The sequence below is a fragment of the Periophthalmus magnuspinnatus genome, chromosome 1 (genome assembly GCF_009829125.3).
Source record: "Periophthalmus magnuspinnatus isolate fPerMag1 chromosome 1, fPerMag1.2.pri, whole genome shotgun sequence".
Lineage (NCBI taxonomy): Eukaryota > Metazoa > Chordata > Actinopteri > Gobiiformes > Gobiidae > Periophthalmus > Periophthalmus magnuspinnatus.
In genome coordinates, this window is record NC_047126.1 from 6,706,929 (window position 1) to 6,730,916 (window position 23,988).

At 41.8% G+C, this 23,988-nt stretch overlaps 2 protein-coding genes across 2 annotated transcripts in view; one reads left to right on the top strand and one right to left on the bottom strand.

Annotated features, from left to right (window-relative positions):
- The window catches only part of LOC117376602 (bifunctional apoptosis regulator-like), a 131,058-nt gene that overhangs the window by 24,302 nt on the left and 82,768 nt on the right, over window positions 1-23,988 (top strand). The window lies entirely within an intron of this gene.
- Window positions 6,424-23,988, bottom strand: part of LOC117372178 (uncharacterized) — a 57,476-nt gene continuing 39,911 nt past the window's right edge. Inside the window, exons 40-65 of the mRNA XM_033967944.2 lie at window positions 23,358-23,569; window positions 22,518-22,603; window positions 21,805-21,941; window positions 21,158-21,283; window positions 20,399-20,589; window positions 19,950-20,038; window positions 18,913-19,040; window positions 18,399-18,526; window positions 18,181-18,298; window positions 17,568-17,786; window positions 16,990-17,160; window positions 15,900-16,049; window positions 15,750-15,814; window positions 15,053-15,182; window positions 13,851-13,936; window positions 13,642-13,771; window positions 12,815-13,005; window positions 12,351-12,441; window positions 11,316-11,445; window positions 10,720-10,904; window positions 10,330-10,497; window positions 10,024-10,160; window positions 8,601-8,767; window positions 8,385-8,479; window positions 7,530-8,010; window positions 6,424-7,055 (exon numbers count right to left, since the gene is read on the bottom strand). Of these exons, the coding sequence (XP_033823835.2) occupies window positions 6,961-7,055; window positions 7,530-8,010; window positions 8,385-8,479; window positions 8,601-8,767; window positions 10,024-10,160; window positions 10,330-10,497; window positions 10,720-10,904; window positions 11,316-11,445; window positions 12,351-12,441; window positions 12,815-13,005; window positions 13,642-13,771; window positions 13,851-13,936; window positions 15,053-15,182; window positions 15,750-15,814; window positions 15,900-16,049; window positions 16,990-17,160; window positions 17,568-17,786; window positions 18,181-18,298; window positions 18,399-18,526; window positions 18,913-19,040; window positions 19,950-20,038; window positions 20,399-20,589; window positions 21,158-21,283; window positions 21,805-21,941; window positions 22,518-22,603; window positions 23,358-23,569 (3,906 nt within the window). The 3' untranslated portion in view covers window positions 6,424-6,960. The remainder of the gene's footprint in view (window positions 7,056-7,529; window positions 8,011-8,384; window positions 8,480-8,600; window positions 8,768-10,023; window positions 10,161-10,329; window positions 10,498-10,719; window positions 10,905-11,315; window positions 11,446-12,350; window positions 12,442-12,814; window positions 13,006-13,641; window positions 13,772-13,850; window positions 13,937-15,052; window positions 15,183-15,749; window positions 15,815-15,899; window positions 16,050-16,989; window positions 17,161-17,567; window positions 17,787-18,180; window positions 18,299-18,398; window positions 18,527-18,912; window positions 19,041-19,949; window positions 20,039-20,398; window positions 20,590-21,157; window positions 21,284-21,804; window positions 21,942-22,517; window positions 22,604-23,357; window positions 23,570-23,988) is intronic.

Genomic DNA, 23,988 nt, shown 5'->3' on the forward strand with positions numbered 1-23,988 from the left:
TACAGGGAGTAGTTCTAAAAGTTCTAAAACTAAATTCCTCTATCCATGTCATTAATGCACAAAATCTGTTCATTCATCCAAATTCCTTCATTTAGAAAAATCAAGAAGTTGTCATATATTTTGTCTGCTCATATTTATTGTGTAAATTAGACTAGGTTTGTCCCTTGTTCGCATTATGGTGGTTAGGTCACATCTGCTGCCAGTGTCCATCCAGGAAGCAAAATGACCAATCTAGGCTAAACTAGACTAAACCAGGCAACTAGGCATGAGTCTAACCTGTCATATGCACTTTAAAAGGCTCATATTACGCTATTTTCTGATCTGATCTGTTATAATGTTGTTTCCTCATCACAAACAGACCTGGAGTTGTGTTTTGTTTCACTCACACGTTTAACACATACTAAAGCATGCATATTTAGGCTTAGTTCTTCTCTCAAACAGAAAACACTTGCGATGTCATGTGATAATACAGGAAGTGCTCCACTGTGTTTTTAAATTCCAAACACCTTCACTAGAATCATTTGGATGATCTCAGCCCTGGAATTGCCAATCTCTACTGAATTAAATGTAAAAAGGAGCTGTTAACTTGAAAACTACTGCTTCATGTCAAGTTGAAACAGAGCATATTGAGCTTTGGAGATGACTAATAATAAAGGGATACTCAAACATGTGTGAATGAAACAAAACACAACTCCAGGTCTGTTTTTGATGAGGTAAAAGTATAATATGGCTTAAGCATCAAATTTGCGTAATTTAGGACCTTTATGTTGAACTTGGATAGCGTTTTTTGCAGCGCAGGTCTAAAATGGGATTAAACCTTGACTAAAAAGCTCTCAGGCAGGTGTAAATCAGTCCAAACTAGCACTTAACTGGGTCCAAACCAGGACTAACCTTGGACTAACCCAGTACTAAACCAAGTCTAAACCAGGCCCCAGCTCATGTAGCCTTGGTGAAGTTTTTGTGTTGAATTTAGACGAATACTGTGCCAAATGTCTAAGTCTATGCTTCCAGTCCGCGGTGCGTTCACTGTCCTGCTGAAACACCGTGCTTTCCAGTGCTGTTGGAACACTCCCAGACCAGACCAGGGCTTTTCTTCAACACAAACTATTTATTTAGTTTTGGTCAGTGCAGCCTGTGGTTTGCGCTGGCCAGTGATGAGCACTTGATTTTGAAATTTTGAAATGTAAAAAAAAGTAATCTATTTTTGCAGGAATTGTGAAATTAACTAATGTGATTTTGAATTGTTCAGATTTTGTAAATGCTGCGCACTGTTTACAAGTGAAAGATTTGTACTGATTAAAAAAGATCTTTGTTCAATTTGTAGCATAATCTGTCCTGAATTATCAATAATTTGCAGATCACAGAGACTAAAATTTCTGGTGGAGGGTAACATGCTTGTCTCTTTGTTATTGTTTTAAAGGGAATGCTCCACAGTGCTGCATTAAACTTGTAGGTCACGCCACCCGGTGAAGTTACTTGTCAGATCTGTGGAGAGGCAAGACTGCTGGTAGTGAAATGCATGTTTTATCAAGGTATTAAAGAGGAAGTATTATGAAAAATTGATTTTATTTTATTTTTTTTAGCTTTCTACCATGTTCTAACATTGTTCTCTCATCATAAACACGTGTGAAGAGGTTTTATATAACAGCCATGCATGTTTGAGTAATCTAGCGATCTCTCCCGGGCCCTATTCGAATCCTTCTTATGGTTAGCTGTAAGATTCTGCTCAAAGCTCCACCCACAAGCCGACGTCATCCACACTCCCATGTGACAATTCTTCATAAATATACAAAAACATGATCCAAAATGATACACTACAACTTCACAAACCTGATGTGATGTGTGATAGTTTACATTAGCGGGGTGCACGGTGATTGTGTTCTGATAGCGCTCTGAAGGGGGAGTGACTTAACTCAGAGCTCCAAAAAATTAAAGTGAAACGTATAAAATATGTTAATACGTTGTTTTGGGCGAATATAACTTTTTTAGAACAATAAAGGGCAACACCGTGAAATACATGTATAAGTACTAATGTAAAAGCATGTTGTTGTTTTTTTGGCTGCGTTTATTACATTGAAAAACTACTGTGAACGGGCTTGCATCTCCACAAACCTGAACTACTCCTGCTTGTTTCCATGGTAACGTTGTTCGACTATAACGTATGCCATAAAATGTATCCAATCTTCATCGAGAATGTTCCGAAGTATGGATTTAACTTTCTATTTCCATGGAATCGTGCAGATGCCTTTAAGCAAAAAACCATGCCATACTTTGGAATATTCTGTGTGAAGACATTTTATATCCATGAGGAAAAGCACATGGAGGACCGTTAAATGATTCAGCCCGACCAGGAATCAAACCCAGGACCTTCTAGCTGTGAGGTAAGACCGCTAACGACTCTGCCACCGCTATAACTCGTGTGCATAGATGTGAAATACAAATGAGTGTGTACAATGTTCTCCCCACAGAAAGCCAGTGTGTGGGATTGGGAGCGGGTGACCGTGCTGCATTCAGGGACTAATCACATTACGGGAGAAGCAGAAGCATGTGCCGTCTATTTTGTGTGTGGGAGCCGTTTATGTGCAGGACCGTGGTACGTTCACTGACACATTCTGCTGATTCACACGGGCTTTCACACTTGACTTGTGAATTGCAGACGTGCCATTTGAAACTTTATCTGTAGATCGCTGAGGTAAGAATAACGTATTGCAAGTTATTCATGGTGTAAAGACGCACTATGTCGCTTTCCTCGTCCCACCTGGTTGTCTCCATGGAGATGTTTTTGCTTTGTTTGGAATGTTGTACAGTATGACACAACTTATCTTCTATTACAGTTCATTTTGTTTCTAGAATAACACCATGAAAAACATGCGCTCTGGCCATGACCTGCATGTCTCCAAGGAGATGGAGCAGATTAATCCCTGGAACATTTATGCAAAACCATGACATCTCAAAGGTAATCCAGTGTTTTCAGCCCTGATATCAAAGTTCAAACATTATGAGAGATCCAATCAATAGTTCTGTTACATCAGAATCATCACAACCAGGATATCGACTGAACTGATACTCGAGCCAGCAACATTTCCTCAGTCTCTATGGAGGCAAACGGGTGTAATCTGAAAAGTTACGTAGAGAATGAGGCGTTTAGTTTGTACATATTTTTAACTTAAATCTGGATCTCTTTTAGTGGAGAAATTAGATTAAAATCACAAATGAAAGAGTGGGTTTTGGATATCTTAAGTATCTCTCAAGTAGTTTCCTAAACCAGACAAAGAATAATAATTAAAAAAAAAAATGCCTGTAGTGCTTTTATCTCAAGCAACCCGCCCAGACACCTTCTCACTGTGAGGAGTCCCAGACGTTTGGCCACTGCTCAAATGGCCTCAGAGCTCGGCTGGTCTCATTTGGTTTAGACGTGGCCTGATGTGACGTCAAGAGCCCACAAGAGGAGGAACGAGGGAGGAGACGAGGAGGAACAAGAGAGGAGACGAGGGGGGAGGAGGAGACAAGAGGAGGAAGAAGGAGGAGACGAGGAGGAAGAAGGAGGAGACGAGGAGGAACAAGAGAGGAGACGAAGAGGAAGAAGGAGGAGACGAGGAGGAAGAAGGAGGAGACGAGGAGGAAGAAGGAGGAGACGAGGAGGAAGAAGGAGGAGACGAGGAGGAAGAAGGAGGAGACGAGGAGGAAGGGAGACGAGGAGGAAGAAGGAGGAGACGAGGAGGAGGATGGACTAGACGAGGAGGGGGAAAGGAGTTGAGGAGGAGGATGGAGTAGACGAGGAGGGGGAAAGAGGAGTTGAGGAGGAGGATGGAGTAGACGAGGAGGGGGAAAGAGGGGATGAAGCAGAAGGAGTCGAGGAGAGGAGGAAAGAGGAGACGAGATGAGGCTGAAGGAGGAGTTGAAGAGGACGAAGGAGATGAGAGCCGGAAGGAGGAGGTGAGGGGGAAGAAGGAGACGAATGGGGGAAAGAGTAGGAGGATAAGAGAAGTAAGGAGAAGACAAGATGAGGAAGAGGGAGAAGACGAGCGGATGAACAAGGGAGGAGAGGAGGAAGTTACAAATAAACTAGGAGGGAGGAGACAGGGAGGATGCGGAGGAGGGAGGATACGGAGGAGGGAGGAGGGAGAATGTACAGGAGGCTGAGAGAAGTGAACTCGGAGTCAGAGCTTGTGTCGACCAGAACGCTCCACTTCTCTGTGAGTATTTAAACTCTGAACTTTAGAGCGACGATCTGTTTAAATAGTTTTACTGAGTTTTACAGTTAAATGCTAAACACATTAACTGTAGTACATAAGAGAAGTACTTTTTTATATTTGTGACTGTGTTTAACCTGTGTTTTAGTGGTATTTCCTGAGTAGTTTATATGTATATACCCGAACTAAAATATATTGCATTATTAGACATTATTATATACACAGTTCACACTATCACTGTCACTAATACAAATAGATTCTTATACTATAGTACACTAACGCCATTTCAAACTCGAGTATTGAGTCTATTCCTTAGTATCGAAATCAACACCGATTCTGACACCGCGATAATAAAAAACAACAAAAACAAAACACTTTCTTTAGACAATACAGTGTGATATTCAACATAGTAGTACTTTCTTTTATATTCCCATGTGGCCTTATATCTGTGTAATCTCTCAGTCGTCCAGTAGTCTGTGTGTCTTATACAGCCCAAGATCATTCTAAAGTTCTTCAGGAAAGGTTCATTTCTGTCCTGTGAATGTGACTTTTTTAGTATTGATACCTGCTCAAATGAGTATCTAGTTTTGGTATCGATTGGAATCTGATTTTTGATACTTTTGATAACTTTTTTATACTACACAAACTTGCAGCCCCTGTTGTTTAAGTGCATTTTCTAGTCTGTGTAGGTGTGTGTGATTGGTTCGAATAGTACAGGCTGTAGATGCAGATTGCCCTGGGGCAGCTGTGGCTACAGAGCTCCTAACTCTGTCCCTTTGTCCGCAGGCAGGATGGCCAGCAGCACACAGGTGGCAGTGGGTGAGTCTACTTCTGTTATGTGTGTTGGATGTTTGAATGACTGTGATAAAGCTGTACATGCGCCCTCCTCAGTGGCCCCAGCGCCCCCATCTGATGGCCCCGTGCAGCTGCTGTGCCCGCGCTGCCAGCAGGTGGTGCTGTCTAAAGTGGACTACACTGCGGGCCTGCTCACCTACCTCTTCTGTGGAGGCCTCTTCCTCTGCGGGTCAGACATTTGAGCCATCTTTAAAGTGCATGTGACAGGGTTTCATGTTTTTCTAATTTTTACTTGGTTTGGTGGGATAGTCCCTGTGCTCAATATTTATCATGGTTTTAACTTCAATTACGAGGTAGTTTGTGGGAAAAAGTTAAAAGTCCAAAAAGTTTTAAAGCAGAATCCCAATACTATGTCATCGACACAGAAAATCACTCAAAATCAATTTTTCGGACAGTTTAGACCTTCATTCAATAAAGTAAATGTGTTGCAATTCATTTCCATTAGTCTAATCAGAAATATTGTGTCATTTAGGTGAGTTTTGGCCCTTGCTAAAGATGGTGTATTATGCAAATTCTGATTCCCCCCCCCCCCCCCCATAACCTGCTTAAAACAACTACATAATCAATAATGCTAATACGATTGCCATTTGGTCCATAGAAAACACATTTATTCCCCCTCAGAGCTATGACCTTCCTTTAACATTATGGCTGCTTGGTAATAGTTATAGAATTACCTCTGCAAAATGATAAACTTAAATACAATAAAAATACAACAAACTAGACAAGCTCTTTAGTAAAATGTACGTCTAATGATGTTAGGGTTAGGCCATGTCACCAAACCAGTCATGTGCACTTTAAACTGTTCAAATATAAGTATCAAAGCCATGTAGTAAATGTGACATGTCTAAACGTGATGGTGTGTGCTCCTCAGCTGTGTCCTGGGCTGCTGCCTCATCCCCTTCTGTGTGAACCGCCTCAAGAATGCCAAACACTCATGTCCCACCTGCAAGAGCCCGCTGGGGGTTTACAAGCGCCTGTGAACAGCTGTAAGGTCATCCTACAAGAACAGCCTGTGAAGACCTGCAAGTGCCTTCTACAAGAGCCATTTGCACTCTTCAGATATCCAACTTGTGGTATTATGCTTTACATTTGATTTTATAATATTTTTGGACACTTCTAACATAAGAATTATATGAATATGACAAATGTGTAGAAATAAGCAGCACAGTGGGTAGAGAAATAGGTGAAATGGCAGGATTATCATCAGTTGGGTGTTTCCATATTTTAATATTTTGTGATATAGTTTATGTAACACATTTTGTTGCTTGTTTAGATAAAAGTAAATGGTTTGTGTCAAACAGTTGAAGTATTTTTTGATGATTAAAATGTATTTCATAATCTGCTTGTGCAGGTAGAGCTTTAACAAAGAGACAGTTGTAAAATGTATTTGTGCACTTAAAAATAGACAGTTGATTTTCACAGTATACATGTCATGTGATAATCTTGAGTCTTAAGATCCTGCATCAATGGAAACAACCTTAGACAGTCCAGTCCAACAAGGTTCAAAGCTGCAAACCTTTATTATTATACTATTATAAGACATATTCATTGACTAATCAACGGTGTAAAACAAAAAAGATTTACATGAAAAATTATATTTTTAAGACAATTTGTGCAAAAAGCATATTTGATCTGATAAATTATATACATCACTGCACATAGGTTATAGAAAACATCCTGCCCTTGACACTGTATAATCTGATAATCATGGTAAACTCTTCTAGATAAATCTTTCATTTGTTACAAAAGCTGAAAAATAGTCTGCTGTAATAATAAATATAAAGAACAATCAAACGAGCTCCTGAGGGACTTGTACTGTTGAATGTGTCTAAATCTGGACTCTTTGTAAAAGTAAGGACTACTTGAGACGGCTTATAAGACTTCCTTCATGATTAGCAGCTCTGCGTCGCGTTTAGGTGAACACACGCTGAGAGGAGCAGAGCAGCAGGAGCAGTACTACACACAGTCCACTGGAGGCGCTGAGGGACACGCCGTGGCTTGGTTTGGCTGCAGGAGACAGATGTAATTATCAGGGTTAAATTATGCATTTTGTCAATGTTAAATTTGAATTAACTTGAAATGTGTATTTAATACTGCACTGCTCAATGGACCCAAATAAAATATACTAAACTGTTTGATGGGGAGTTTCCTGTTTATTATTTGGAACAGACATTTTGTCCCAGGTAAGTCTTTATGAATGGAGTCATTTAGCTTTAGATGTGGTCAAACTTTGGTTTGAGGTAGTGGCCCTGTCCAACACAAACTGATCATTCAGTTAGTGGAGGATGTGATCTGTAATGATTTCAAAATGCCATAAGCTGCTGTTGTCTGTAGGGAAACTAACAGTAGACTGGTCTCCCACAGTGACTCTTGTGCCCTGGCTCTAGTCTACAGTCTAACAGAGTGATCAGATATAGTGACCCTTGTGCACTGGCTGTATAGAAGTGGCTGAGGTGTGCTGCAATCAGGCAGGACACTGACCTGTGGTGGACACTGTGGTGGACACTGTGGTGGACACTGTGTTCGAAGGCTTAGTAGTGGTAGGGCCTGCAGAGGGTGCGGCTGTGGTCCCTGGAGCAGCTGTGGAGTTTCCTGGAGCAGCTGTGGAGTTTCCTGGAGCAGCTGTGGAGTTTCCTGGAGCAGCTGTGGAGTTTCCTGGAGCAGCTGTGGAGTTTCCTGGAGCAGCTGTGGAGTTTCCTGGAGCAGCTGTGGAGTTTCCTGGAGCAGCTGTGGAGTTTCCTGGAGCAGCTGTGGAGTTTCCTGAAGCAGCTGTGGAGTTCCTTGGAGCAGCGGTGGAGGCCTCTGAGGATGTCCGGCCCCCTACCAACCCGAGCCCCAGCGTGTCCAGGTCAGACTGGTACTGGACACTGATCCATTCCTGTACCACAATGGTGTTCTCGTAGGACTTGAGCTCGTTCAGGTTGGACCCTAGGAGGCTCCTCACGTCACTCACGCTCAGGCTCTGAGGGACACAAAGGCAATGATTAGATGGGTTCTGGTAAAAGGCTGTGCAGCTCCACTGTGTGTGGTCAGTTTAGACAGTAGAATGTGGTGGTGCCCTAGAGGAAGGGCATCTGGCATCTATTATATGGATTTGACCTACATTTGATGAAGTATATTGATATGTAATGTGAATAATATAATAGTGATAAGGCCATATCTGTAATGGTTATTCAGGCCAAACCAAACCTATGTAAAGGAAGAGGCAGATACATACTTGAATAAGAGGTTCTGGTATTTAAGCCTGTACTGATTAAACTAGTGTGAGTAAAGCCAGACTAAGCTACACTGCTCTTCGTCTGTTTGTGTTGAGCAGAATGCATCATGGGAGCACACCTGCACTACGGTGGAGTCCAGTGCGGTAAAGGTTGGCAGATCCATGTTCACATTAGAGGAAACCAGGCTCTTCACATATGACTCATTAGCACCCCCTGCAGGCAACAAACAATTCAAATCAAACGAGACATACGGGATTAGCTTACCTGCTGATATGGCTGCTAAATTATGAGCTAATCAGTGTAATTGAACAATGTAAAGCGCTGTGAATGGTACCAAGGTAGGGCTGCATGAGCTGGTACGTGCTGACGGGCACAGAGGAGCGAGTGGAGGAGCGAGTGGAGGAGCTGCTGGAGGAGCTGCTGAAGGCTTGGACTGCCACACTGAACAGGGCCTGTTTCTTCAGAGTAGAGCAGACAGACACGCTCAGCGCATCAGCGTCTCTGCAAAAACAAACAAGACACATCAGGAGGGCTTTTCCTGTATCTCCTGACACATACTCATCACATCTTCACATGGTTTTATTCTTATTTAGCTACACTGTTGTATCAATATTGCACATCTGTATTACAGCTTTCCAAAAATGTTCTACAAAAAAATTGAGAATTCTGAGAAAAAAAAACAACAAAAAACTAAAATGAGTACAATTGAATACAAAATATAAATACACAAATGAACTGTTGATAATAATAATAACTTTCCATTGCACATTATAAAAACAACAGTGTTTTACTTTGACATGAAATTCTGCTATTTCATTATCCCCAACATAGTGTTTGTTCCTATGACCAAGAGCACAGTTTGAAGATGCAATTTGATTTGACTTTATAAGGACTTAAAATAATTAAGTGAGATTCAGGAGCAGACCACACCTCGACCTCCTCCTGCTCCTCTCCAGTGAACCACAGCTCACCTCAACCACACCTCTACTTACCACCACCCTCTGTCTCCTCTCTCGACCCCTCCCTCCTGCCCCGTATTTCTTGTTCATCTTTCAACACAAAGACCTCACCATCTACAGAGAGGGGTCCTAAATTGCCTGGGCTAACTGCCTGAGACAGAGCCCCCACCCTGAGCCTCTACCCAGCCTCCACATCGATCCATATGATGAATGAATATCTTTGTCTTATACATTGTGCCTCGCCTTCACCTTTTGTGGCCTCGCTGTTTCGCAGACTTTTTTGTGCAATTTTACATGCTTTTTTTTTACAGCATCTGAACGTGCATTGTGTTCGGTGTCCTGATTGGCTAAGGGACTATAGAGCATTGTCCATCAGTCTCATCCGTGCCGTGTCTCCTGTACAGTATAGAATGTGTTCAGACAAATTTACATAAACGTTCGATCGACACTACAGTGGAGCGGCGCCAGGACGAAGAGGCACGGTCAGAGGAACTGTGAAATACACGAGTCACTATTAATTAATTCAACAAGAGAGAAAAGTGAGAAAATGTTAATGCCTGTGTGAGAAAAGTGTATAAAGTGTGTGGTGAGGGGGTTTACAGCTGCAAAACATATAGAATAATTGTAAGAAATAAAGCTGACTACTTTGCAGATTTTAGAACGTAACCTCCGCGATAAACGAGGGACCACTGTACCATTGTTGTGGTGTGGTCCTTGCTGGTGAATACAGTCATAGAAGAACGTTTTGTCATTTAGTGCGGTGCAGCAGGCCTGTCTAGATCCGTGGAGAGGACTGACCTGAGGCTCTGGGGCAAGATGTTCTTCAGGACCTGGGGATCTAGAGAGCAGAGGTTTTCTCCTCCCACAGCGTTGAGCTCTGCACTGCCCAGACTGTTCCCTGGTGTGGACAGATACCTGCTGATCACCTGCTGAGCCTGCACACAGCACACACGAGTAACAATACTGCAACATCTGTCCAAATAGCTCCATTTTCAAAAAGCAAGTAATCATACATTTAAAACTAAAGCATGTACTCGAATACTACAATACTATAGTGTAAAAAGTATATTTAAAATGTAAAGTAAAGGCATGTATGTGACTGACCAGGCTGGCGTTCCACTGTCCATCAGAGGGACTCATGAGAGCAGACAGGGTGTCCAGCTCTGTGATGGTCCAGTGGCTGATGTCCTGTGCTGTGGACACTCGAGAGGCAGGGCCCAGCAGCTGCACCTGCTCCTCGGGGATGTCCGGAGAGCTGCTGGCTGCGTACGCCTGCCCAGGAACACAGTCACAAACCAGAGAACAAGGCCGTCAATGGACACTACATTTAAGTTACTGCGTTACAGTTGAGCATTACAGTTATTGTGTTTTTGAGTGCAATAAGATTCTTTAGATTTTAATAAGTGCAAAAGAAAACAACTCAATAAAAGAGTATATTGAAACCAGTCTAATGGTGTGTGCCTGAACACTTTGCAGTTTGAGTGGTGTCCTCACCTCATTGAGCTTGTCCAGCACCACCCTGAGGTAGTCCTCCTCGTCCAACTTGATGGTCAGGGTGTCCAGGTTGTCCTTCACTGTGGTGGCGCTCAGGCAGCTGTTGAACTGCTGGATGTCAGTGTAGTCGAAGGGGAAGGTCTCGTCACTGATGGTCACCTGATCGATCTCTCCCACCGTGCAGCCTAAAGCACAACACACGTTAGGTTTACAGGTTTTGTGGGGACATTACGTTGATTTACATGCAGAGATCTTAACCATAATTACTATTTCCCTAATTCATATACACTATATCTTAACTTTAAATCATGTTCTACATAATGGACTGGACTCAGCTGGACTGTACTGTAGTGGTCCAGTATAGGCAAGTACAGTGCAGTACTGAACTGTCCAGGATTGTACAGTACTGTCCAGCACTGTACTGTCCAGTTCAGCGCAGTATAGTACAGTACAGTACAGTGCCATACAGTATAGTACAGTACAATACATTGCAGTATAGTGCAATACAGTGCCATGCAGTACAGTACATTGCTGTGCTGTACAGTATATTATAGTACAATACGGTGCAGTACTGTACAGAACAGTGCAGTACTCACCAGCTGCACGTTTGATGCGGCTCTTCAGAGACTCTCTGATGTTCTTCTTGAGGACCCTCCTCTTGCTCCTGGACACTTTATGAGCTTTCAGGGCTTTGAGGAAATACTTGAGGAAGTTCTTTAAAGTTTTCTGTTCACAGGACACAGAGCAGCAGTTACACAGAAGTTAAATGACCAAATGCCTCAAGCGCAAAACTGGGACATACGTACAATACATTTGGAACTTAACTTCAAAAAGTGAATAGTTTGTGAATGAAAACCATGGCAAGTCTTTGAATCTTTGAATCTACAAATATTCAAAGACTTAAATGTGTGAGGGACTCACACATTTAAGTCTTCGCAGCAGCCACAAAAGATGCCTCTTAATAGCAATAAAGGTTCAATTAACTCAACTAAGAGTACCGTGTAAGTTCAGGCATAATCCATAGTGAAAGAAAAATTCAGTTCTGTCAACTGGACAAAAAGTTATCATCCAAATCGCTTCTTCAGTTCTGTTCAGTTTGCTGGTGGACACTGCCTTATATCTGTCTGAAGAGAGGAGCTAACTACACTGAAACTAATACTGGTTTGTAAACAGTTCTCTAACATGTTAGTGCCATATGAACCACTCTGAACACTCTGAGGACTGGAGGGACTGAAGTCAGGACTTAACATGGTGAATCAGCGTTTTAGTTTTATGCAGCTAAAACCTGGAACATTCTTCCTGAAGATGTGAGACAGGCCTCTATTTTGACAATGTTTAAATCCAAGTTCTGTTTAGCTGTGCATATGACTGAAAGGTTTTTATTCTGCACTCTTCTCTTTTAATGTTCATTTTATGATGATTATTTGTGATTATTTATGTTTTGTTTTGTTGTATTGTGATTTTAATGTCTTTTTTATTCTGTAAAGCACTTTGAATTACTTTACGAATGGTTGGTTTAACTTTTTGTCCAGTTAGTTGAGTAAAAGAAAACTTTAATTCTGCCAAGAGTGGTTGCCAGGCAGGAGCAAACAGGAGCAAACAGGAGCAGACAGGAGCAGACAGGAGCAGACCTTATTAAAGTGCTGATAGAAGGAGGACTGGAGGTACAGAGGCAGCATGCCCAGGTCCTTCAGCGTCTGCAAGTTCCAGGTAGAGGGAGCACTGCATGGACACAAACAGAGTGTGCACTGGGTTTAAAGCACTGTAACTACCACAGACTCCACTGTACTATTTGGGAAGAAGGAATAGCCTTTTCAATAACTTAATGCTGCTACCAATATAAACATCGCATCCTCTCATATGAAAATGGTAACACAGCTGTTCTGAGCCAAGAAGCAAAATTGACCTTGTAATGAGCCACAGCCCGCACCCACCCACCAACTGCACCAGGGACTCTTTAAAACTGTTGAGGCTTGATCATACACTGCAAAAAATGCATTTTATTATATGGGGTCTGAGGGTCCTTTCTTGGGAAATGTGTCCCACGAAACTTGTGGTGTATTTTAGCTAGAACATTCAGTGACAGTATTCCTACCCATATGGAGTGTTCCCACTCTCCAGCAGAGTCTGCACAGCAGCGGCCTGCTCTTCAGTGAGGTCGGGGCAGTTCTTGAGCTTCTCCAGGATGGAGGGGTCTGAGTCTTGGATGTAAGAGCCCTGCAGAGTGCAGCACATGTTTCCCAGCACAGACACTTGCTCCTGGTTCAGGCTGGTGCTGTTTATGCCCTGACAGGAAAAAGGAAAAACATGGGTTACTTATTTTGAAAGAGGACAGCATCTCTTCTTTCTAATGAGATTACAGTACAACATTGTTTTTTTGTTTTGTTTTTTAATACATTTTTTATAATGCTGTTGCGGCCTCAAAAACATATCTGGAGCTGTGTTTTTTTCATTCACACATGTTTGAGTAACTCTCCATTATTAAGCTCTCTACATCTCCAAAGCTCAAAATGCTCTGTTCCACCATGTGATGTCATGAAGCGCTAGTTTTCAAGTTATCCGCTACCAGAGCTTAAATTGTCCAAATGATTCTAGTGAAGGTGTATGGAGTTTAAGAACACAGTGGAACACTTCCTGTATTAATACATAACATCACAAGGTGGAACAGAGGGTTTTCTGTTTGAGAGAAGAACTCTGCCTAAATATGCAGTGTTTGTGTGTTAAACGTGTGAATGAATCAGAATGCAACTCCAGTTATGTTTGTGATGAGGAAACAACATTATAACAATAGAGAAATATGGGCAATTTAATGTTAAGCAAGTAGTGATTATGGCATGAGTTAGGCCCTGTCTATGGGAATTGAACGCAAGACAATGTAATGTCCCACAAATCATGGAAACCGAACTTGTGCGTGTGAGTTACCAGGCAGCTCTTGGCGTTGGTAAAGAGCTCAGTTTTCTTGTAGCTCAGAGCCGAGGAGAAAACGGAGAAGTCTGCATCTGCCAGCTGCTGAAAGTAGTCCCTACATCTGGATACAGGCACCGAGGAGTATCTGTGGACAGGGGATAAACACACAAACCATCAGTGTGACCATATAAGCGCTTCAGTATCTCATACTGTCTGACACATACTGGTAGTACAGTAGCACGTCTTGGGGTATCAGGGAGAAGTCTGTGACGTCAGACGAGTTCTGTATGTAGTACGACATGCATGTGAGCTGTAAAAAACAATCAACTGTTTAGATTTATGTCATAGTGATATGGACATTTTAATACCATAAAATAAATACAATATAACATGATACAATATAACGAATAACGAATAATGGTAGTTTCTCTAATAGTACCAAGTTTGGTTATACTAGTTTGGATATAGATTTGGATATAGATTGAAACTTTTATAAAATTATGCAGCAAGTGTCTGGATTTGTCCTATTTATATTATTTTGTTAGGATGTTAAGACTATCAAATAAGTTTCAACGCTTGTTCTAGAGATAATTCTGTCCAGTCATCCATCCATTCATCCATCTATCCATCCTTCTTTCGACACATGTTACAGACAAACCGGAAAACTGGCCTAGTCCAATTTACGAAGACTTTTCAAAGTGCGTGTAAACCCAAGGACTACTCTTGAGGTGTCATGAATCGAATCTCAAAGATCCCAATAACACATCTGGAGAAGCCGGTTTGTACTCGGATGTCCGCTACATGTAACAAAATGTACTGGATCAGATATTGGCTTCAAAGTACTGGACATATACAATTATGTAATAGCACAATAGAGTCATAGTTGTCCCAGAAAGTCTCATAATGTTTGAACGTTCATTTAAACAAGGTTGTTCTATAGTTACTTCAGAGATAAATAACAGCTACATAACATGTTTGGGTCAGTTGAGTTTTATTTTTGTTATCAGTCTTTGTCAATATCGGGTATCAGTAGATACTTAAAGCTATTGTATTGGAATCGGTATCAGCACTGAAAAACCTGGTCTCGTGTCTAAAAATCAAACGCGCAACATAAAGGAGATGTCGCTTATCTGTTTCTGCCATAAGTGTGGTTATGTCTATGCCATCCATCGGTTTTCTTCTGCTTTAAGTCTGAGAAGGGATTTCTCCCCAGGAACGTTCCCAGGCTAATAATTGATAGTAAAAATGATAGGCAAGTACTACAAAAGCATCGTAGCCCCTGTTCCCACCTATTCGGTTCTTTGACCCGCTGTAGACGGAGTCGTCTGACAGGTTCTGGGTCAAAGACGATTTGAATTGGGTTGTTTAGCACACTCAGATTTCTCTGTGCTGTTCTCTGTAAATATAGTGAGTAAGGCCTCCTGACCTGAGACTCCACCAGTGTGACCTTGTCATTGCCTTTTCTGCGACAAGCTTTAATCAGGTTGTTGATGTGAGTCTTCTGGAAGGTTCTGATGCTCGTGCAGGTGAATCCCTGAAGCACTGAGGACGACAGGCTGGATAAAGGACAAGAGGACAAGGTTACCACATCTTGGATAGAGTCAGGACAGAGTAAGGGCAGAGGATAGGAGGGACAGGGTTAGGACAGAGGACATCAGCAACAGAGTCAGGACAAAGGACAGGAGGGACAGGATTAAATCAGAGGAGGAGGTTAGGACAGAGGACAGGAGGGACAGAGTTAGGACAGATGACAGAACAGACAGGGTTAGGACAAAGGACAGGAGGCACAGGGTTAGGAAAGAAGGGACAGGTTTAGAAACAAAGGAGAGGTGAGACAAGGTTAGGACAGAAGACAGTGTTAGTTCAGAATAGACATGGTTATGGCAGAGAATAGGAGGGACAGGGGAAGGACAGAGTTAGGACAGGGGACAGTGTAAGGACAGAGAACAGGAGGGACAGGGTTAGGGCAGAAGGGACAGAGTTAGGACAGAGGAAAGTGTTAGGACAGAGGACAGGAGTGACAGGACAGGGTTAGAACATACAACAGGTTAGGTTAGGGACATATATAGGATAGGTATAAGACAAAGGACCAAGGACAGGGGACAGGAGGGATAGAGACTTACTTGTTTATCCCGCCCAGAGCAGTAGTGGCGCTGTCCACAGCCACTACACTAAAGAACAGCTGCACCTACAGGACAAAACCGAGGGGGCAGTATTACATTTCCATCTAAAAATGATGAGCGACATAAGACTTCAGAAGTGTTGTGCGTTACCTGTTGACTTTTCCACTTCTTCTTGTTGACGTCCTTCAGGATCCTGGGGTTGCTGGACATGGTCACCAGCAGGACCCTGGGAACCTGAGAGGCCATGTCATCTGGGACATTCTCCACAATGGCCTCGCTGCTGCTATTCACCGCGATCAGCTGACAAACACAACCACAAGCTTAGTTTAGAGGTTTGTGGGGCTTCTACCAAATGCTTTTTAAAGGTCCTATATTATGCAAAACTGTTGCTGAATGAATGCTCCTACTTCCTGAAAAACATCCCCAGCCTGCATCATTAAGCTGTCTACATCTTCAAAGCTCAAAATGCTCTGTTCCACCTTATGATGTCATGGAGTGGTAGTTTTCAAGTTCAACAGCTACTTTTTCCTTTTGTTCAGTAGATTGTTCATTCCAGGGCTGTTTTTTCCAAATTATCCAAATGATTCTAGTGAAGGTGTATGGAGTTTAAAAACACACTGGAGCATTTCCTGTATCACCACATGGCATCACAAAGTGGAACAAAGTCTTTTCTGTTTGAAACAAAAACACAGCCTAAATATCTAGAGTTTGTGTGATAAACATGTTTGAATGTAACAAAACACAAGTCCAGATATGTTTTTGATGAGGAAAGAACATTGTAACATAGATTAGAAAATAGCGTAATATGGGCCTTTTAAACATTGCAAATCTGAACAAAGGTAACACAGGACCTCCAGAATTCACCCACTGAGCTGCAGAGGCTGCACTAGCACTTACTAATGATTGGCTGCCGGTGCTGGGGTTTAAGTAGTGACGATTCAGACAGGCATTTTAGGATTAAACCAACTGGATTTTAGCATTAAAACTGGCAATCCAAATGAAACACTCATGTGAGGCTCATTCTGTTTTCTGATTGGAGAATAAAAATTATAACATTAACAACTTTGCCATTGTGTCCAATATTTTTGTAATTAAGAATAAATCAGCATTACAATTGTTACTAGGAGGAGCTGTATTTGATTTGAACATGTTCACCTTGTACCTGGGGACTCTGTTTATGGAATTTAAAATAAAAATCGTACATACAGTCCCTCCAGCAGATGGAGGCAGAGCGTAGTACCTGTAGGACAAAGATCTCCTGGGTAACTGTGCTGGCAGACATCATGTTCGTGAGGAAGGCGGGGTTCTTGGATGCGCTCAGGAGCTCGGTACCTTTGATGCTACCAATCACAGAGGAGGGCACGCCCGCCAGCAGAGTGCCCAGCATAATGAGGGACGAAGTGTTACTGAACTGAGAGAGGACAGAGAGCACAGGGTTCATTCAGGCCACGTTTCACAAATGTCATTTACTAGTTTGCTCCTAATATTGTTTCCATGTGTTTGAGCAAAATTTGTTTTTCCCCAGTACAGATAGATATATTATATAAGTAAATACATTCTTTCTGTACAGTCTGCACCTAACTATAAACTGTTTTACTGTCAGAGAATCAGGAAGTGAGCGGTTAGCATGCTGGTTGCTGTTAGCATTACTGTAACAGCAAAACTCTGGCCTCTGAGAGTTGTGATATGTGCTTATATACTCATTGCAGTGAATAATTAGGATACTTTGAATTTATAAGATAGATAAAATAGAGGACATTTTCCCCCCAGTATTTGAAATAAACCCCGAGTGTGAGACTCCATGTGTTTGTGCTGTACCTTCATGACCCCTGAGGATATCAAAGACTGGACAATAGCTCGGGCCTGACCCTGGTTCCACCCAGACACTCCGCTGAGTGTGCCCAGGGCCTGCAGTAGATCTTTTCCTGCAATGACTTTGATCTGCCCAATGGACAGACCTACGTTCTCTTTCCCAAGGTTCTCCAGGGTGTTAGCATCTATGTTATCTCCAAAGTTCTCAGCCAGAGCAGCTGCCACCTGCAAAAAGCAAGTACATAACGTGGCAAGAGTTTGAAATCATGTAGAAGCCATTTTAAGTTACATTAAAAAAAAAAAAAATACAACATTTGCTAATACTGATGTATTTATTTTGTTAATTTGTGTATTCAGGTTGTGTTACTATCTGTGGGTCAGGTAGTGCTACCTGTTGTGGGTCAAGTTGTGTTACCTGCTGTGGGCCAGGTTGTGTTACCTGCTGTGGGTCGGATTGTATTACCTCCTGCGGGTCAGTCTGTGTTACCTGCTGTAGAACTGGTTGTTTTACCTGTTGTGAGTCAGGTTGTGTTACCTGTGGGTCAGGTTGTGTTACCTGTGGGTCAGGTTGTGTTACCTGTGGGTCAGGTTGTGTTACCTGTGGGTCAGGTTGTGTTACCTGTGGGTCCAGATCGGTGCACAGGGTGGTTAGGTTATGGAGGATGATAATGCTCTGCTGTGCGTTGAGCTGGGTGAAGGCGGGGCCAGGAGCCACACAGCGACTCAGAAGGGGCAGGCTGTGAGGAAAGGGAGGAGTTACAGCTATAGCTTCACTCAGATGAAAGAGTAACACAAAAGAGTCATGGTGAATGACACAAAAGCCCGCAGGAGACTCACAGCAGGGGGTTGAAGTTGCTGTCCTGCAGGTACACCAGCTGGGTGTAGTAGTCGGTGAGGTTCTGAGGCAGAGCAGATTGGTTCAGGAGGGCTATGTTCTGAGGGTTCACCGTGAACACTTTCAGATCCTGGACACACAGAGGAGAGAGGAGGAACAACAGGGTTTCAGATTTGCACAAAGGCTTTAGACTCTTTCTGAAAAATTTATTAAGTTCGATTTTTGCTGCTATGTTGTGTATTTTGAGCAAAGTTTATCATTTTACTTCCTGGTGGGGCATGGCCATGACAGTTGCCTACCTACCAGCCTACATATCTACTGTAGAGGAGATCTGTTTGTTTGTTCTTCACACCTGACAGTTTTGACCACTCTCTTGCCTCACAGAGCAGTTGAAACGGTCAGGTATGAAAAACAAACAATAGGAAATAATTAATGAACCACCTACCTACCTAGTTAGCCACCTAATGCACACAGTAGTTATTTTAGTAAAATATATATATGGAAACGGTATGGTACCTCTTCTGATCCAAACATGAGCATGTCCTCCAGAGTCATGAACCTGAAGAAGAACCCGATGTACTGAGCGAACCAGGCCGTGGAGTTCAGGAGCGGGTCACTGGAGTTGTAGCACCTCGGGGCAGACGCTACACAACACACACAACATCACATGGGGCTCATTTACATGCTCAAATATCTGATAATGATCTGATTTCTGGAGATATCTGATTATTGAAATGACATGTGAACAATTGTATCTGTGAGTAACCTCCAGTGATCTGATTTTTAATGGCCAAGTGAGCAGTGAGTCAACAAAGACACACATTCCACTTTAGCTAATATCTTAGAAGAACACAATAAATGTTAATGGTGTCTTAGTCGACCAAAATTTGTATTAGTCAACTAATTAGGAGAAGTGAGTGAGTGAGCTAAAGATTTAGTATTTTTTGGCGTTTATATGCAAAAAAGGCAGATTAAACTCATGATTCCCAAAATGTATAATCCCTCAGTCATCCAGGTATGATCCATAGCAAAAGAAAAATTCAACTTCTGTCAACTAGACAAAAAGTTTTAGAGGGAAGACATTTTGCTCCTCAAGCGGTTTCTTCAGTTTTGGTCAGATTACTCGTGGATATTGCCTTATGTCTGTCTGAAGGAAGGTGCTAGTTACACTGAAACAAACATATCTGTTGTTCACAGTTTGTTTGTTGGCCAGGTCTATTGAACTACACTAAGTGTGGACTCTGCTCGAGTCATACTTTGCATAATGGTTTAGACCCCTAATTAAAATACTGGCTCCTTTACTTTTACTCACAAGTTTTTTTTTCTGCATAAATAGTTGTTTTTGCATGAACTCCCCCTGTAGGTGTAGTTTTATGAGTGCAGTTTGGGTCAGATACATAGAGATACGTAATAGTTTTGAGAGCTTTTACCATGCCCCTCTTTTTAATCGACTAATCAAGCGGCATGTGTTTATTCGAATTTCTTTAGTCAACTACAGGCCTGATATCATGACTTCATGTGGTTTAATACTTTCTGTAGACAGAAGCACACACCTGTAGAGAGGAACGCTCGGATGCTGGTGAATACGTCCCCTCTGTTCAAGTCTGTGCCACTGTAGTTGTACTGTCCCATTACTGCCACCCTGAGGACACACAGAATAGAATTGATAAGGCATGTTCATAATAGGTGAACATTGTTGGTTTTTACAGATTTTATAATGTGATGATGCCATAGTCCCAGATGGAGGCAAGAGACAGTTCTACTGACTGATTACAGTACCTTTAGCATGAAATATCCAAAAGGTAAATTTACAAATGCTGAACATGATCATTTCTATTAGTGACTAGAACTCAAGAACTCACTGTATTACAACAAAAACCTGCATTTAAACAATATTAATTTTAGCTGTTCCCATCTGTATTAAATAAGATTGGCATAAAGAATGTTATGATGTCATCTGAAACCCAGCGATATATGAGAGAGCAAAAGTGGTGTAGCCTACAGCTTTTGGAAGGCCACACAGGACGCGTTGTAGGTGACGCTGGGGCTGAGCTCTTTCTTGGTCAGGAGGGGTAAATAGCTCTTGAGGCTCTGGTCAAACCACATGTCGACCTCAGAGGGAGAGTTCGATCTGAGGGCCAAGGGCCACACACAGGGTAGTGTCATCCGCTGGACGCTGAGAGGGAGGGGCTCCTACAGTAGCACAAAACACATGTGAATCAAGAAGTGAGAGGTACAGCAAAAAATAGATAATATTGCAATTGTTGTCATGGCAATAAGCAATATTAGAATATAATATTTTTCATGCAATCAAGTGGAATTTGATTGTAAACGCAGCTCTTAGGTTCAAAATGAAACCTCTTTGTGCTGTTTGTCTGCATTTAATTACCGGTATATTACTTTTTATTGTAAGGCTGAGTGCTTCTTAAATAAAGCTGATGCCCTATTAGCATGCTAGTTGTTAGTATAACCATGATGGTGAAACTCCATTTTAGTCTGTGAAACTTGTGAAAAGTGCTTATATACTCATTGTGGTGAATAGGATACTAGGAATGTACTAGGAAAGTGAAGAAATTTGTTCTGTTTTTGACATATTTAAAGCCAGATATTTAGCCATATTTTTAGCCAAAAAACAGACTAAAATAAATACATTTCATTTTTTTGAATATTTTTATTGCACTGTCAGTGATACGGTGCCATCTTTCAAATAAAGGTATGAAGTGATGTTTCAGTACTGCTGTCAGTGATACAATGCACTCACACTCCACAGGAACATGCGCGTGTCTCTGTAGTTCGTGTAGATCTGACACAGCGCGGCTTCACTGTCCACAACACCAGGTCTCCGCAGTAGGTCACCCAGGTCTGAGGCAGGTATGGAGTTTAGCAGCTGGGAGGGACAATCAGCAAAACACTAAAGTCACATACCATAACACATAGTTTAAAAAGTAAAAATATTGCTATAAAAGGATGACATTAAATACTGTCATACGCGGCTAAAGTATTGCCATAGGTCTAAATACCATTATATCATAAATTACACATTTGCAGCTATAAATATGAATAATGATACATACAAACACATTTTAAGGTAGAAACAGCATGTCTGTATCTACAGTGAGTAGGGATGGGCTGATATAGGTTTTTTGAACAGATTTCCAATATTTGGCCTATATATATAGAGAGAGATGCGAGCAGCTATAAATATGAATCATGAAACATAGAAAGTAGAAACTGCTTGTTCTGGTCTGTGGTGAGTCATCCATGTTAATAACCTGTACCATAAACTGTCCAAATACTCTGGTTCTATAGACAGGATACAAATAATGTTCATCTTTGGTATACTGAAGAGTAAAGTGACAGTACTTATGGGGGACAGGTCTAGTAGTGAGGGCGGTGGTGAGCACAGACCTGGGGCATCTGGTTGGAGGGTATCAGGGACAGAATGGTGGTCAGGTTGGGGAACTGGAAGCCCACGAATGCGCTCTCCAAAAAGCGGTAGAAGCTTTGATTAGAGTTCTTTCCATAGCACCGCAGGGGTACAGGGCCTGAAAAGGAACATTATAAAAATGAAGAGACAAACCACACAAGAATCCTAGTGGAGTAAGACCAAAAAGACCATTCCTAAGTTAGCCTATATGCAGCTACGTCTTCTGGTACTAAAAACCCTGTTGTGAGACCTTGCTTTTATTGATACAAAAACATTACAATGAATATATTGTGTGATATCGTGACTACAGCTCAAAATAAGTATATTTTACTATATATAAGGGTGCACTATGTAACTTTTCCACAAACTTATGTTGTTACTGCTTTGTTTGATTGCATATTTTTGAAGGAACGGAGACAAGAAGGTGGCGGGACTGCATCTGAAAAGTAATTTGTTAAGATCTGGTCAATTTTCAGCCTTTGTGGTGAGATATAGAAACATGACGGAGTGTTCTTTTGAATACTGCAGCAGTGACCTTACAGTTTACTACTCTCCTTTTAATCCATGTCCACAACACTGTTTTTAGGTTTAGATGCAGCCAGAGGAACTTTTGTGAGGGCTTTGAGGCTCTGTCTGCAGCCCTGCGTGGTGTTTCCTTTGGGGTCAATAACGTGTACCTTAACTTTAACGTTACCTTGCAGACTGAGCATGATGTGGCTGACGATGCTCCTCTGGGTCTGCTCACTCAAGCTGGAGATGGTTGAGTTCAGGTCCTCCACTCTGGAACACATTTAGGACAAGTATAGAATCACTCCCTGTACTGGAGGTCGGAAAATAATCTCTCATTAGTATAAAGGTGAGAGTATATGTCCCTAAATATGAGGTAAACGAGTTCAAATCAAATATAACTTCTATTTATGGATGCACCGATCCAGTTTTTTTTACAATTCCAATACTTTCAGTACTATAGCTTTAAGTATCTGCCAATACCTAATATCAACAGAGACTTAAAACAGACTTTATTTTCCTTGTCCATGTTATTTATCCCTCAAGTAACTACAGAACAACTTTGTTTAAATAACGTTAAAACATTCTAAGACTTTCTGGACCAACAACAAACAGTAAATAGTCTTATTATATCACTGTATATGTCTAATCAGGATATCAGCAGAACCGATATTTTGGAGTCGATATCAGATCCAGTCAATTTTCAGGTATCGGTGGCCTTTAATACCAGCATCAGTGCATCCCTACTTTTACTGATACCCATTGTAATGCTGGTTTATTCTTATTTACAAAAAGTTGTTTATGTTATCATTTGGTGTTTTGGTTCTCAAGACAATCCAATCAGAAAGCAGAATGAGCCTCACACGAGTCTCTCACTGGTTTGCCAGTTTCTACAACAAAATACAGTTGGTTTAAACGTAAAAGAACTCTCTCTGACCTGAATCCTCACTACCTAAACCCTAGCACCTGCATGAACAAAAACGGAAATCCTGATCTTACTTACACTTGACATTAAAGGAGGACTTACCCTTGTTGCTCAATACTGCAGCTTCTCCCTGACAGGATGCTGAAGAAAGGCCCCACGTGTGCAGGGGACAGGTCGAACAGCAGGGGGGGAAGCAGGTCCAGCCACTGACTGACCTTTGAGTCTGGGACAGAGGGCTGGGACAGGTTGGCCCTGTCAAACACCACCTGTAACATGGCGGAGCGGACAGGTGCGGGGTACTGGCTCTCAGTGTCCTGTCAAAACAAAAGAGAGGAGACATTAGGATTTACTCTGATTTCTGAAATATCTTTGCATCCACATTTCACTTGTATGTTTATAGAGAAACGGTGTGTTAATAGACACTTATTCAGTCATTGATCATCTTACCAAAACGTACTTAGACAGTGCTTTTAAAGTCCTTATGATCTTAAGTCTGACACTATCCCAGACATTTGATTCTCTGTTATGATTTTCAAGAGTGACAAACAAGTAACTAGTAGCAGAAATGTGAGAACTATGAGGAAACAACTGCGTGGCACTATCCCAGACAGCTGTAAATGGCTCTGGGCCAATGACTGAATTAGTGTCTGCAGACCATCTCACCAAAAAGGAACTACACAGTGATTCTAAAGTGCTAATGATTTGGGAAGCCAGAGCACCTGGATGTAATCTA